The following is a 14344-nucleotide window of genomic DNA, read 5'->3' on the forward strand; positions in this document are numbered from 1 at the left end:
TATCGGCAACTATCGGTCACTATCGTTTCACTATCGGCTCTCGTTTGGCCCGGCCTTAACAGTTTACATCGATTGCGAGGTCTTGTTATATCAGGAATCATGCTCAGCTCCTTCCCAATAACATCACAAACTTCATCAACACAGTTCTAGTATCTTTTCTAGCAAAAAAAAAAATAAATGGAATAAAATGAACGTCTACTTTCATGGCTTTAAGGTTGCTTTCTATTTAAAGCGATTTATTAATTGATAAAATGGCTACATATGTGCTATTATCTGCCGAAACGTTTTCCAAAACATTGAAAATGTATTTTATGCAAAAGAAATCATTTTTTCTCAAAGTCACCATTGATTACTCTTTGTTATATGTTCATGACTTCAGGAGGATGGCTTCTTGTTTTGAATGTGGTGATTGACAGTTCAGCCACTCTGCCTCAGTTGTCCATTTTTACGTCATACCGTGGAGTAAGTAGTTACCACAGTAACAAGATGGTTGTCACAAAGGGCGCCATGAATGAGCTACGTGCAAATTTGCCATTTACTCAACTGAGATTCTACTGCAGCAAACAACAGGTGGGTCGCACCTTCCATGTGATAACGACCGCCAGCAGCTCTGGGGAAGCTGTGGTCCAGTACTTTAGCGGTCAGACAGATGTCTTGCCTGATTCATGTGGCTCGTTTGTGAGAATGAAGAATGACAACTCGATGTTAGCACAGCTTTGTGATCAGTGGGGAAAACAGAATGGCGTTGTCAAAGTTGGTAAATGGAGCGCTGATGTCTTTGAAGCTAATGGCGATGGAAGACTCTACAATCACGCTGCCTATGTATCTGGAGCGCATCATTGGCTGCTTGGTACATATCAATCAAGATGGGAATGTGATGACTCAAACAAGGATCGACTGCCGTCTGAGTCTGGCGATTTTTGGAAAGTCTTTGTTCGTTAGAAATAATTTAAGGTGAAGGTGGGAGGGTACTTTCGTGTCGTACAGTGTTCAAACATGTAGTGATGCTCGTTCTCGGCTGTGAAGTGAAAAAAAGCAAACAAATCCGAAATCCTAAACCAGTGTTATAACGAAAACGTAAATTTACTTCTTTTTTGCATGTTAGTTGAATGTTTTCGCAACAGAGTTATTAAGCACCAAAAAATGCTTTGGGCGATTCAAACGTTAGATTTTTGCTGTTTCCTTGTAGTATTCTTTTCAAACAAACAGTAAACTGCAAAATGGTATATAAAGGGCTTTTAAAAATCATTTTAAAGCACATAAAAGACTCTTTAGTTAGGAGTATACGATTGTAGTTACTGCTGTTTGGCATGGATGAAGGTTTTGTTTGTTTATTGTTATTGATATTCGTGCTACGGTGTACTTTATATTTAAGACAATTTTATGTCGCTTTTCTTAGGAAATCTCTCTCACCGCACACTTACACTTTATGAGACGTTTCTTATAACGAGTGAGCTGTTTCCTTATTACGCTAAGATGCTCTTTTCATTGTCATTACTTCCTACTTTTGATGGAAATTTAAGAAAATGGATCCTACTTTAAACTCTAAACAGCGTCTGATGAGGCGTGTAGGAGAAAGGTGCACTAACCGATGGTCTCCACATGTTCAGTATGTTTCAGAAAGATACTCTCTGTATATTTTGCCTTTTAGCCTTTTGTTTCATTGTTAACCCTATCTAGACCGGGGGGAATTCTGCTTGCAGCGACTTTGAATCAGAATAACTTTTTAAGGTGGCCGATCACACAGTTTTCCAGTATACAGCTGTTAGTAAACATTATTTGAAAACTACGTACTTCTGAGTACCCGAAATTTGCATGGTGCAAGGTTAACTAAGAAGGAATAAATTTTGATACTTCTTGTTTAGCAAGGTGCTGTTGCCATTGCAACGCAGCAAGCTATCAACCGTCCACAAATAATGGTTTTCCTTAATTTTTAGAACATGTATTCGTTAGATTTTTTCCATTTTTTGTATCCACAAAAACTCACAAAATACTGACACAGTGACGCTGCTTTCATGTAATTTTAACAGAGGGATCTCCTGTAAATGTTGGTTTTGCACTTTAATGTTTTTTGAAGATACTCTTTGTTAGATTTCGGTTTTTGTTTGTAGGCGAGTTACGCTTTTAGGGAACTACTGTTTTGTCAAATTTCACTAAATTCTAACGAGCGGTTCCTTAGAAAACAATTAATTTCCATTAAAACAACCAGTCGCAATTTTTTGGTCAAACGCTCATGTGTGCTTTTAATTAGGTTTCCTCAGCAAAGATGAAAGAAAAGGCTTAGCTCCTCGTGAAGTCACTTTCTTTGTTTGGGGATAGATGAAGAAGGATTCGCAAACGAGAAACTGAGTTATTTTAAGACCAAAACTCACCTTTGTGATCCATTTTGGTATAAAATCGAGGGATCGATAGTATTTGCTTACCACAACCCTAGCGCACGCTTAATAACATCACTAACAATCTGTAAAGCGCGCGCAAACTGTGTTCGGCCACCTTAAATGTTTGGGTAAACGCCATAAAACTTCAGGACTCTTTCGCAAATTTACCTGGGAAAAATTTGATGTGGTCGGTTAGTGTTTCTTGACTATGGCAACCAATTTTTGACAGGCAGTTTGCTCAGAAAATGGAAAATCCTTTTTAGGTTGAATGAAAAATAATTTTCTTCCTCTAATTTTTGTGTTTTTAGCTCATATTAGTATTCCTTTATTGGTTTTGATTATGTTTCACTTAATTTCGGCGCCTTCCTGACGTTTTGAGGAGATCCAGAAATCTAAGATGGCGGATGCAAGATGGCCGCCATTTGGCAATCATTACGTAATTACCACGTCATATGAGGTCGTCACTTTCCGTTGCGGACCTCAAAGGAAACATCTTTGTAGGAACTATCTATCCTCTAAGCCTCATTCTCATAGCTTTTGTAGTTGCAAAGTTATGTCATCCGTCACCCCCCCCCCCCCCCCTCCGCCTCCCGTCCGAAAGACAAAAAAAAAGCCCGGTCTTTAAGGGTTAAGATGTACTTACCTTACTTGAGAAAACCCAAGAGAGCTATCCTAGGACAACCTCAGGTTAGGACAGAAATTCCTGTACCATTGTTTGCTCCATTGTCGAGGGCCTGGATGTCCCCAATTACTTAGCTGATTTTCGTTGCGGCCTGGTCTCATTTTTTATTGCGGTGGATTAAACGATTGCTGTAATAGGACAGAAGGACAGAAGGAGAGGAACGCCTTAAAGATTTCATCTGATACTTAGACTCTATTCACGCGAATATCAAATTTACCCATGAATACTCAAATTCCTCTCATCAGACGCTCCCTTTCCTAGATGTTCAAGTCCACCTCAGCAACAACCACATCCAAACAGATCTCCATACAACACCCACAGACAAGCATCAATACCTCCTCAAAACTTCCTGCCACCCGAACCACACTAAACAAACTATTCCATTCAGCCTTTTCCTGCGAATCCGTCGCATATCCTCTACCGACGCTTTCTTTGACAAACGTAGTGAAGAACTCATCAAGCACCTGGTCAAACGTGGTTATAGCCGCTATTTCCTACAAAGAGATGCAAATCGCTTACGAGCCATCCCACGTCACGCAACACTACAGCCACAAGAACAGAAAGCCACAAAAACAGACAGAACACTCTTTGTCATATCCTTCAATCCTGCTCTTCCCAAAATCTCTTCAAATGTGAAAAAACATAACATCCTCCAGTCCTCCGCCAACTGCAAACAAGCTTTCTCTCATCCACCAGTTATCGCCTACAAACGTAACGCAAGTCTACGTGATCTCCTGGTCCATTCCGAGCAACCTAAAAACAAGCCCTCCAATCAACAACCCGCTGGAATTCATAAATGCAACCAACCACGATGCCTAACTTGGGGAGACAAAGCGCAAACTCAATGAACGTTTCGGGGAACACCGCAGATCTATCCTGAATCATCATCAACTAATCAACCTTACTGTCTCACTACATTTCAACCAACCTGGCCACTCAATCAACGACGTCCACCTAATCCCACTTGATTTTGTACGCAGCAAACGTGGCTCGGTTAGAAAGGCTCGTGAAGCTCATTTAATCAACAAGGCTAAGACATTTCACCCTCTTGGTATAAATAGACGTGACGAAACACGCCAATGTGATGTCTCATACTTTTAACTTGGTCATAAAAAACCAATCACTGTAACGTATTTTATATTTTAAATCTTTATTTGTAACGATCCTTTTAAGTTTCTCACTTTTCTTTTTCGTTCAGCCCCCGAGGAAGGTTTGTATTGCAAACCAAAATATTGGGCAAAAATTTGTTTTTTTAAAACAAAAATATTTCAGTTATTCTAGCCTTTGTTGTTTATTCTATCAAGCTCGTCTCCTCCGCCGTTGGGATCAGTTTGCCGTCAATATTTTGTATTTGAAATAATTTGTTGATCCAGGTCTACAAGTGATCCGTAACCACTCATCGGTTTGTCACTGTGGAATTGCAGATTTTATTGCTGTAATGGGGCCGCTTTAAAACCTTATTATAAAAGATGGACCCATAAAGGCCGAATAGATCAATAAATCTCATTAGCGGAGGTGAATAAAAAAAGACCAGTGACTTTAATAGATCGCTTGGGTACCGAAATGTTTCATGCTTTGTGAATGAAAAAGCAAGTTTTGCACCATAAGTGCTCGCATTTAAGGGCGGTGCCTCCTAATGCGGAAGTATTCTTGCCCAGTTTATTACTATGTGAGAAAAGCAAACTTTGGAGGTTAGGAATTCTTACGTTTGAGAGTTAGTTTTCTTACGTTTGGGGGTTAGTAATTCTTACGTTTGGGGCCGGTTAGATTTCTTACGTTTGGGGGTTAGGAATTCTTACGTTTGGGGGTTAGGAATTCTTACGTTTGGTGGCTAGTTTTCTTACATTTGGGGATAAGTAAATCTTACGTTTGGGGGCTAGTCATTCTTACGTTTGGGGGTTAGGGATTCTTACGTTCGGGAGTTAGTTTTCTTACGTTTTGGGGTTAGGGATTCTTACGTTTGAGCGTTAGATTTCCTACGTTTGGTGGTTAGTAATTCTTACGTTTGGGAATTAATTTTTGTTACGTTTGGGGTTAGTAATTCTTATGTTTAAGGGTTAGTAATTCTTACGTTTGGGGGTTAGATTTCTAACGTTTGGGGGTTAGTAATTCTTACGTTTGTGGGTTGGATTTCTTACGTCTAAGGGTTAGTAATTCTTACGTTTGGGGGTTAGATTTCTTACGTTTGGGAGATAGTAATTCTTACGTTTAAGGGTTAGTCTTCTTACGTTTGATGGATAGTAATTCTTACGTTTGGGAGTAAGATTTCTTACGTTTGGGGGTTAGTAATTCTTTCGTTTGGGGGTTAGTTTCTTACGTTTGGAAGTTGGTTTTCTTTCGTTTGGGGGTTAGGGATTCTTACGTTTAGAGGTTAACTTTTTTTCACGTTTGGGGATTAGTTTTCTTACGTTTGGGATTAGGGATTCCTACGTTTGGGGGTTAGTTTTCTCACGTTTAGGGGGTTAGGATTTGTTGCATTTGAGGATTAGTCTTCTTACGTTTAGGGGCTAGATTTCTTACGTCTGGGGGTTAGTTTTCTTACGTTTTGGGGTTAGTGTTCTTACGTTTGGCGGTTAGGGATTCTTACGTTTGGGGGTTAGTTTCTTGCGTTTCGGGGTTAGTAATTCTTACGTTTGAGGGTTAGTTTTCTTACGTTTGGGGGTTAGTAATTCTTTTGTTTGGGGGTTAGTGTTCTTACGTTTGGAAGTTAGTTTTCTTACGTTTGGGGGTTAGAGATTCTTACGTTTAGAGGTAAACTTTATTTTACGTTTGGGGGTTAGTTTTCTTACGTTTGGGGGTTAGTTTTCTTGCGTTTAGGGGTAAATAATTGTTACGTTTGAGGGTTAATTTTCTTACGTTTGGGGGTTAGTTATCCTACGTTTGGGGGTTAGAAATTCTTACGTTTGGGGGTTAGTTATCTTACGTTTGAGGTTACTAATTCTTACGTTTGGGGCTTAGATTTCTTACGTTTGGGGGTTAGTTTTCTTACGTTTGGGGGTTAGGGATTCTTACGTTTGGAAGTTAGTTTTCTTACGTTTGGGGGTTCGAGATTCTTTCGGTTGGGGGGCTAGATTTCCTACGTTTGGTAATTAGTAATTCTTACGTTTGGGGATTAGTTTTCTTACGTTTGGGGTTAGCACTTCTTATGTTTAAGGGTTAGTTTCCTTACGTTTAAGGGTAAGTAATTCTTACGTTTGGGGGTTAGATTTCTTACGTCTATGGGTTAGTAATTCTTACGTTTGGGGGTTAGCCTTCTTATGTTTGGGGGTTAGTTTTCTAACCTTTGGGGGTTTGGGGGTTCGATTTCTTACGTGTTTGGGAGATAGTAATTCTTACGTTTAAGGGTTAGTTTTCTTACGTTTGGGGGTTAGTAATTCCTACGTTTGGGGGTTAGTAATTCTTACGTTTGGGGTTAGTTTTCTTACGTTTGGGGGTTAGTTTATTTACGTTTAGGGTTTTAGTAATTCTTACGTTTGGGAGTTAGATTTCTAACGTTAAGGATTTAGTATTTCTTACGTTTGGGACTTAGATTTCTTACTTTTGGGGTTTAGTAATTCTTACGTTTTGGGGTTAGTGTTCTTACGTTTGGGGATTTGTTATTTTTACGTTTAGGGGTTAGTTTTCTTACGTTTGGGGGTTAGGGATTGTTACGTTTGGAGGTTAGTTTTTTTACGTTTGGGGGTTAGTAATTATTACGTTTCGGGGTTAGATTTCTTACGTCTGGGGGTTAGTAATTCTTACGTTTGGGAATCAGTTTTCTTATGTTCGGGAGTTAGTAATTCTTACGTTTAGGGGTTAGTTTTCTTACGTTTGGGGGTTAGGGGTTCTTACGTTTGGAGGTTAGATTTCTTACGTTTGGGAATTAGTTTTCTTACGTTTGGGAGTTAGTAATTCTTACGTTTTGGGGTTAGATTTCTTACGTCTGGGGGTTAGTTTTTTTACGCTTTGGGGTTAGTGTTCTTACGTTTGGCGGTTATGGATTCTTACGTTTGGGGATTAGTTTTCTTACGTTTGGGTATTATAAATCCTTACGTTTTTAGGTTAGATTTCTTACGTTTTGGGGTTACAAATCTTTACGTTCGGATGTTTGATTTTTTAGGTACAATTTTTTTTCTGAATTTTAATTTTTAGATCTCTTACGTTTGGGGGTTACAAATCCTTACTTTCGAGGGTTAGATTTCTTACATTTGGGCGTTAGATTTCTTACGTTTGGGAGTTATAAATCCTTGCGTTTGTGGGTTAGATCTCTTACGGTTGGGGGTTATAAAACGTTACGTTTGGGGGTTACAAATCCTTATGTTCGAGGGTTAGATTTCTTACGTTTGGGGGTTAGAGTTTTTATGTTTGGGGGTTATAATCCCTCACGTTTGGGGGTTAGATTTCTCACGTTAGGGGGTTTCAAATCCTCACGTTCGGGGGTTAGATTTCCTACGTCTTGGGATTACAAATCCTTACGTTTGGTATTTAGATTTCTTACATTTGGGGGTTACAAATTCTTACGTTCGGGGGTGAGATTTCTTACGTTTGGGGTTTGTAAATCCTTATGTTTGGGGGTTAGACTTCTTACGTTTGGGGGTTGGATTTTTTACGTCTTGGGGTTACAAATCCTTACGTTCGGGGGTTAGAGTTTTTACGTTTGGCGGTTAGATTTCTTACGTTTGGGGGTTAAAAATCCTTACGTTTGGGTGTTAGATTTTTTACGTCTTGGGGCTACAAATCCTTACTTTCGGGGGTTAGATTTCTTACGTTTGAGGGTTACAAATCCTTACGTTTATGGGTGAGATTTTTCACATTTGGGGGTTAGATTTCTTACGTTCGGGTGCTATAAATCCTTACGTTTGGGGTTAGTTTTAATTTGTGAACTTCAGTTGAGTTTGCTGAACACACACGTCCATTACCAGTGTGTGTTCTGGCTTGCAGCAGCAGTCATAGTGTCCAGCGGTATTTATACACGTTGCATTCTCGCTGCAGTCATGGCTACCGTTGTTGCATTCATTAATGTTATTTAAAATAACGCAAGAGTAATGCAATCAGTCGCTGAATAATCAGCTAATAATGATTTGAACAGTCTGTAAATAAAATGGCAAATCATACCAAAACACTCGTGTCCATTGCCAGTGTATTCTGGCTTGCAGCTGCAGTCAAAGTGTCCAGCGGTATTTACACACGTTGCGTGCTCGCTGCAGTTAAGGCTGCCACATCTACATTTATTGATATCTGACGAATAAAAGAACAATGCGAACATTAATGACAGTAAAAAACTTATCAGCCAAGAGAGGAATCCAACTGTTATGGGTGGGGATTTTTCTTAAAACTATTGTTGGTAAAGTACCAAATAACAGTCACGACATTTGGGAAAATAAATTGTTTGGAAAACAAAATTAGCTTCAGAATATAAAAGCTTTATAAAAAATTCAAGCAATTCCAAGCGTTACAAGCTTTCGATTCTTTCCCTTAATCTTTTTCAATTAAGTGTTTTCCAAACGGTGACGACATCGCAGCCTAAGGTTGCCATCTAGTATTTAAACGGAAATTTTCAGTTTTATTGACAGAAATTCAACGATATGAATTATATTTTTAAAACTGAAAGTGGGAACAATTTTTGTTAAGTAATGAGAAACAGATTGAATTTTACAACCGGTTTCGCAGTTTTCTCCTGTAAAACCACTCGCGCAGACACAAACGTACTTCTTGTCAGTGTATCCCATGAGGCATTTTCCACTGTTCAAGCAAGGATTCATGGCGCAAAGATTCTGGCGAATAAAACAAAGCTAATTCTGTAAAGAGATAGGGAAAGAAGGGAGCAAAATATTTGGCTTGGTCAAGAATTAAGGCTGAGCACCGGCGGGAATCGAACACAAGGCCTAGCTTTCCTACACTGGTTGGTAGTGGCGACCTGGCTCATTTTCTAGGTAAGTGTCTGACACAAAACGTCCTACATACTGCTAGGAACATAAAACCGTCTAAAACCGTCCGACCAGTGTACTGGAGGTCAAGGTTTCGACTCTTGTCGAAGACCATCGTTGTCACCATAATCGTCATCATCATTATCGCCATTACCATCACCATCGTCATCATTATCACCCTACTAATACCATCTCTATTCCTGGCGTCACAATTATTAAGATCATCATCATCATAGGCTTCATTATCATCACAGTCATTATGCAAAATAATTCTAGTCACAATCGTCATCATTATCATCACTATCTATCATCATTACAATCATCAACATTATCACTATTATGGAATCTCCGTGACCAGCTCCACAATCATTAACGTCATCACCATCATCGTTTTCATCATTGTCTTTATCAGTCTAACTAGTAACACCATCATCATCATTAGTTACTCTCACTATCATAGGTTTTCAGCTTACAGTTCTTACCTCCAGCCGTGTCTTGGCTTTAGGTCTTCTGGGTGCTGTAAATGCTCTGAATTGTTTAATTCGCAAACAAACTTATCATTAAATCGGGGACCAATGTTGACTGAGATGCAGCTACCAACTGCGAGAAAATTCGTTGAGATCTATCAGGAAACGTAACAGCCACGGTCGACTCCGGAAGTGGGTCAAAATCCCGCGAGTGACACCATGTTATGATTGCAAGCACAAAGTAAAAGAACGGCTCAGGCTTAAACGTACTAAAAACCAACAACAACTTTGATAGTCCATGAACGAGCCGGTCGAACGTCAAGCACGAGGTCGAAACAGGTCACATGACTGCATGACGTAAACAGTGAAACAATAACATTATAACAGCAGCTGGTTTTGTTGACAAGGTGGCCAAAGTGCGTGCGCTGTAGTACACGTTAGTTGTACACATCTGCTAGCCAAGAAAATATTATCAGAAAACGTTTAAGAGAGAGAAAACACTATAAAAATGGGTATGTTTATAAGAACTTGTCGCAGTTTAATGAAACGTTAAGCTTAAATCGATACAAGAAGGACAGAAGTGCCAACGTAAAATTTTTTGTGAGTCATGGGTCCATGCGCGTGCAAAGCGTGCAAAGCGTGCAAAATGAAATTGCATCGGACCATTTTCATTGACCAATCAGATTGGAGAACGTGATCGAATTTACCAGATGTTTTCTCCGAAGACAAATATCTAGGTAGAAATTACCCATGAAGCCGGATGATTAAATGAATAAGAATTTCAAGTTCTTTTATTCATCCTTACGGGTATATTACGAACTCACAATATGACCAGCTCCCAGATAGCTTGATAGCTCAGTTGGTAGAGCACTGCACCGGCATCGCAGAGGTCATGGGTTCGAATCCCGTTCAATTTTAAAGCTTTCTTTTCGGAACTGATTAAGTTGCGTAAACAACCGTGGGGATCTTTCTTTTATTTAATAATTTATGAACCAGAAATCGGCGACTTTACAGACAACTCGATCGTAGATATGATCAGTCGACAGTAAATAATTATTAGAGGCACAAGTATGACGCAAGTCCACAAATTCTTAATAATAATTCATCGATATCAGACAAATTATGATAAATTTGTCTTTCCATCGCATTATATATTGTCTTTTAATTATTATATGTGACTCTTGATACTGACGGTTCCGTACATAATATGTTTCTATAAGGCTTAATGAGTAGACATTCACTTTACATAAATATTAGCGCGACTAGGCCCGAAAGAATCCACTCTGCTTAAAAACGCGTACAAATTGGACGGCAAGTTGAAACAATTTTTCCTCATGAGAACATCGTTTGGAATTTAATTGCGCATTTCATTGCGATCATTAGCGAACCGACAGTGAATATTTCGTGATAGTGTGCACTTGAGCTTCTGTAAGAAATATCATGTCAATTGATCACCAGTATTTTAAAAGTCCATAAATGCGAGCCTTGACATATTTTATCTTGTATCACCAGTTGAGCTCAATATGGCCGAGTTAAGGAAACATTATATCTGAATTTGGCTGGAAAATGCATGCGAAGAATGGTTTAAATGTATGTGAATATATGAAATATAGATTTGAACGGCGGGTGAAAGATTAAATAGAATAACTATTTACGCAACTTGAGTTGTTGCAAAAAAGAAAGCCTAAAGGGATTCGAACCCATGATCTCTGCGATGCCGGTGGCGGCAGTGTTCTACCAAATGAGCTATCAAGGTTGTTGTCTCACCTTTCAATACATCCTGCATTAAGGGTACACATCAAAGTGATGGGAAAGAGTAAATTAAAACCATGTTAACACTTTACACGTAAATTGGAACTTTTGAATTAGGACGTAGAGGAAACAGAGTTGAAGAGTTTGTCGGCGATCCTCGTGTGTGGCCATGTTGTAGATGCATGGAAAAAATCAAACAGCTAGAGAAAAAAAAAAAAAAGTAGTTTATTTGCCTACAAATAAAAATATTTATGACTCCTACCCACTCATTCGACTGTAGTTTTAATACTGAAGTGTGTGGGCGACCCTCGTGTGATTCCACGAAGATCGGTGTAGATGCATGGAAATTAAAAAAATCAAAGGCTAGAAAAAAAGGAATAAGTAGAAAAAATACAAATGGGAAACGGGTATTTCGGAGACGTTGCCCGAACACACCATTGCACCCGTTTTCGTTTGAAAACTTTTTCTTTACGATAAGGGGGTTAGTTTGTTTGTTTTGTTTGTTTTTGTTTTTGTTTTTTTGATACGGTGCTGCGTTGGTGGGGAGTGGAAACGAATGTTTGGCTTTATCAAAAGAATCGATAAAGTAATTTGGCCACCGTAAAGAGGTTCAATTGCTGACAGTTCGATCGTCAGCCCTTCGACAGAGCAAAGCAAGGAATAGTGGGTTGTATGTGGTTTATATAGTGAGTCGAGGAGCTACGCTATTAGTCGAAGCATGCATGGTAACGTGAAAAACAAGAATAAATCAGTTGAATGATTAAGAGTGCTGAATTGGAAGATGAATTGCCGTTCTAATTTCATGCAAGTGGTATAAAAACAAAGATAACTTTCAAGTTAGAAGCGCACAAATCCAACAAACAATTTGGAAGCTTTAATGTCATTACTTTCTTTTGCTACTGCGCATACGTTCTGCGCATCTCAGGATGTCTAAGAAACTCTGCTTTCTTAAGGACGGTGGCTACTAATCAAAAGTTACTTTTGGGGGCTTTCTGGCTATTGGAATTCAAAACTGAGAAAAACAAGGGGTAAACAAACATTTTTCAGGGACAATTAAGCTTCAAATTGGAAACAAATACCATGCATTGCTTTGTATTTTACTAGGTTTTTTTTAGAATTATTGCTGCTTAATTATCTCTGAAAAATTCTGGATTACCCCAATTTTTCTGTTTGGATTTTAACAGCCCTTGATAAAATCTGCTTTTCCAACATAGTCAAAGGATGGGCAAAATACCTTGGAGGCACCGCCCTTAAATGCGCGCGCTCATTCACAAAGCCTTCCTGTCTCAACAATGTATAACTTTTTGCATAGCGTACATTTTATACAATAGACCTCATTAGAAGAGGTGCAGGAAAAATGACCAGTGATTTTAATAGATCGCTTGGGTGCCGAAATGTTTTCAGTGACCGATCTCGCGAGGCATTTTTGAGAATTTGAAAGAAATTACAAAAATGCATTCAAAACAGCCGCACGACACTCTGACAAGCTAACCATTTTTACCAACACATGATAGTTTGTGGTATTTCTCTACATCATGGTTTCAGAAAAAGCTGTAAACGTTTAGAGCAAAAGTTCATCTTTCAAATCGGTACTTTTCATCCCCTCGGAATCAATGAACGCTTTTCGTCCGACTATGATGCGGGCCAATTACGTTCCAAGTTCTTTGATGTGCCGCGCAAACATTTTAGGCGTTTTGGCTCCATCCTCGTTGACATACAACCACAGTTCTTTGGTTCATTCCGACAAAGGGCTAACGCTCGAAACACCAGCACTTGCATCTCTTTACGGTAGCCAAATTACCTTGTCAATAATGTTGATAAAAACAAACATTTTTCTTTAAGAATTAGCCTTTCGTCCCCGCGCATCCCATGACTGAACGGTGACCGAAAACGCAACTTTTTAAAACACCACAACTAACTATTTGAGGATGAGATGTACAGTCAACTCCCTTTATTGCGGATACCCTCGGGAACGTAGGTTAGTGTCCTTAATAGTGAGAGTCCTTAACAGCGCGAATTTATTTTAGTCAAACGCCTTTAATTTATTTTTGCCGGAGATTTAGTTGCTGTCCGTATTATCGGGGTGTACGTAATAGCGAGGTGTCCGTGGGGCGAAAGTTGACTGTTTATCCCTGAAAATTTGAAACCAATCCAGAGTAAGTTCACTTATCCAGTAGAGTTCAAGTTTTTCTTCAAAAGAATCTCATGATTGAAGGCTTAGGTCAAATCGATATCAAGAAAAAACACCACGAAAGAGAAAGAGAGACACCTTTATTTGCTGACGGGAACTCCGTCAGTGACTGAATGTTTCTGCTATCAACAATTGGAAGAGCCCTTCTAAAAACTATTACAATGCAAGTTAAGGGCATATACTACTCTCAAAAATCTGAATAAATGCTAAATTAATTCTAAAAACCTCATTTGAAAATCGTATAAACGAATAAAATGTAATAACAAGGGAATGAAATACACTTTAAGGTATTCTTTCCAGAAATGTTAGTAGTTTTTCGATAACTGGACTGCATCAACATTTTAAATTACCACATTTTATTTTTAACTCACGAGTACCTTTTTTATCCTGTAACTTTTTAGCCTGTTAATTCAATTAATTATTGTTAATGTTGATCTTATTATTATTATTGTTATTATTATGCAGGGCCTCACTGAATAACAACAAAGTAACGTGAGCTCCCTGGTTAAATAATAATATTATTTTTCAATAAAGGAGAATTGCGGCGCTCATGTAACAATCATTAGCAGACGCGTTTCCGCCTAAACATGAAGTGGCTGTATGTTTCTGAGGTTGTCGCGAGTAAGCATGTTAAAATTTAAGAAAAGGTGAAAGGGTAAAAATAAAATGATTATCCTTCTGAAACATATTGAATACTTAGTGAATGTCGTTTAGGTTTAAATTTTCACCACGAACGGGAAATAACGACATCAAAAAACGTCTTCAAAAGAAATGAGATAGGAGGTAAAGTATTGAAGACGGTAGAGGTTTCCTAAGGAAAGCCGTTTGAAAGATGGCAAACAAAAGTGTCTTATTGGTTTCTTTGTCTGACACTAACTCTCGTTTGCTGTCTGACATCATGGAAGTCTGTGGTCTTCAGCAGATGATTAATGAACCAACGCGCATCACCGACACGCATCTACTTTAAT

At 38.7% G+C, this 14344-nt stretch overlaps 2 protein-coding genes across 2 annotated transcripts in view; one reads left to right on the plus strand and one right to left on the minus strand.

The window, feature by feature from the left end:
* The window catches only part of LOC146477972 (uncharacterized), a 12525-nt gene extending 11177 nt beyond the window's left edge, over positions 1-1348 (plus strand). Inside the window, exon 5 of the mRNA XM_085112664.1 lies at positions 380-1348. Coding sequence (XP_084968790.1) covers positions 380-942 — 563 coding nt within the window. The 3' untranslated portion in view covers positions 943-1348. The remainder of the gene's footprint in view (positions 1-379) is intronic.
* A 6620-nt stretch (positions 1349-7968) lies between these two features.
* LOC146477974 (protein kinase C-binding protein NELL2a-like) overlaps positions 7969-14344 on the minus strand; it is a 46876-nt gene continuing 40500 nt past the window's right edge. Inside the window, exons 2-3 of the mRNA XM_085112690.1 lie at positions 8699-8813; positions 7969-8277 (exon numbers count right to left, since the gene is read on the minus strand). Of these exons, the coding sequence (XP_084968816.1) occupies positions 8066-8277; positions 8699-8801 (315 nt within the window). The 5' untranslated portion in view covers positions 8802-8813 and the 3' untranslated portion in view covers positions 7969-8065. The remainder of the gene's footprint in view (positions 8278-8698; positions 8814-14344) is intronic.

This window comes from Pavona decussata, unplaced genomic scaffold (genome assembly GCF_977016875.1).
Source record: "Pavona decussata unplaced genomic scaffold, jaPavDecu1.1 SCAFFOLD_67, whole genome shotgun sequence".
Classification (NCBI taxonomy): Eukaryota; Metazoa; Cnidaria; class Anthozoa; order Scleractinia; family Agariciidae; genus Pavona; species Pavona decussata.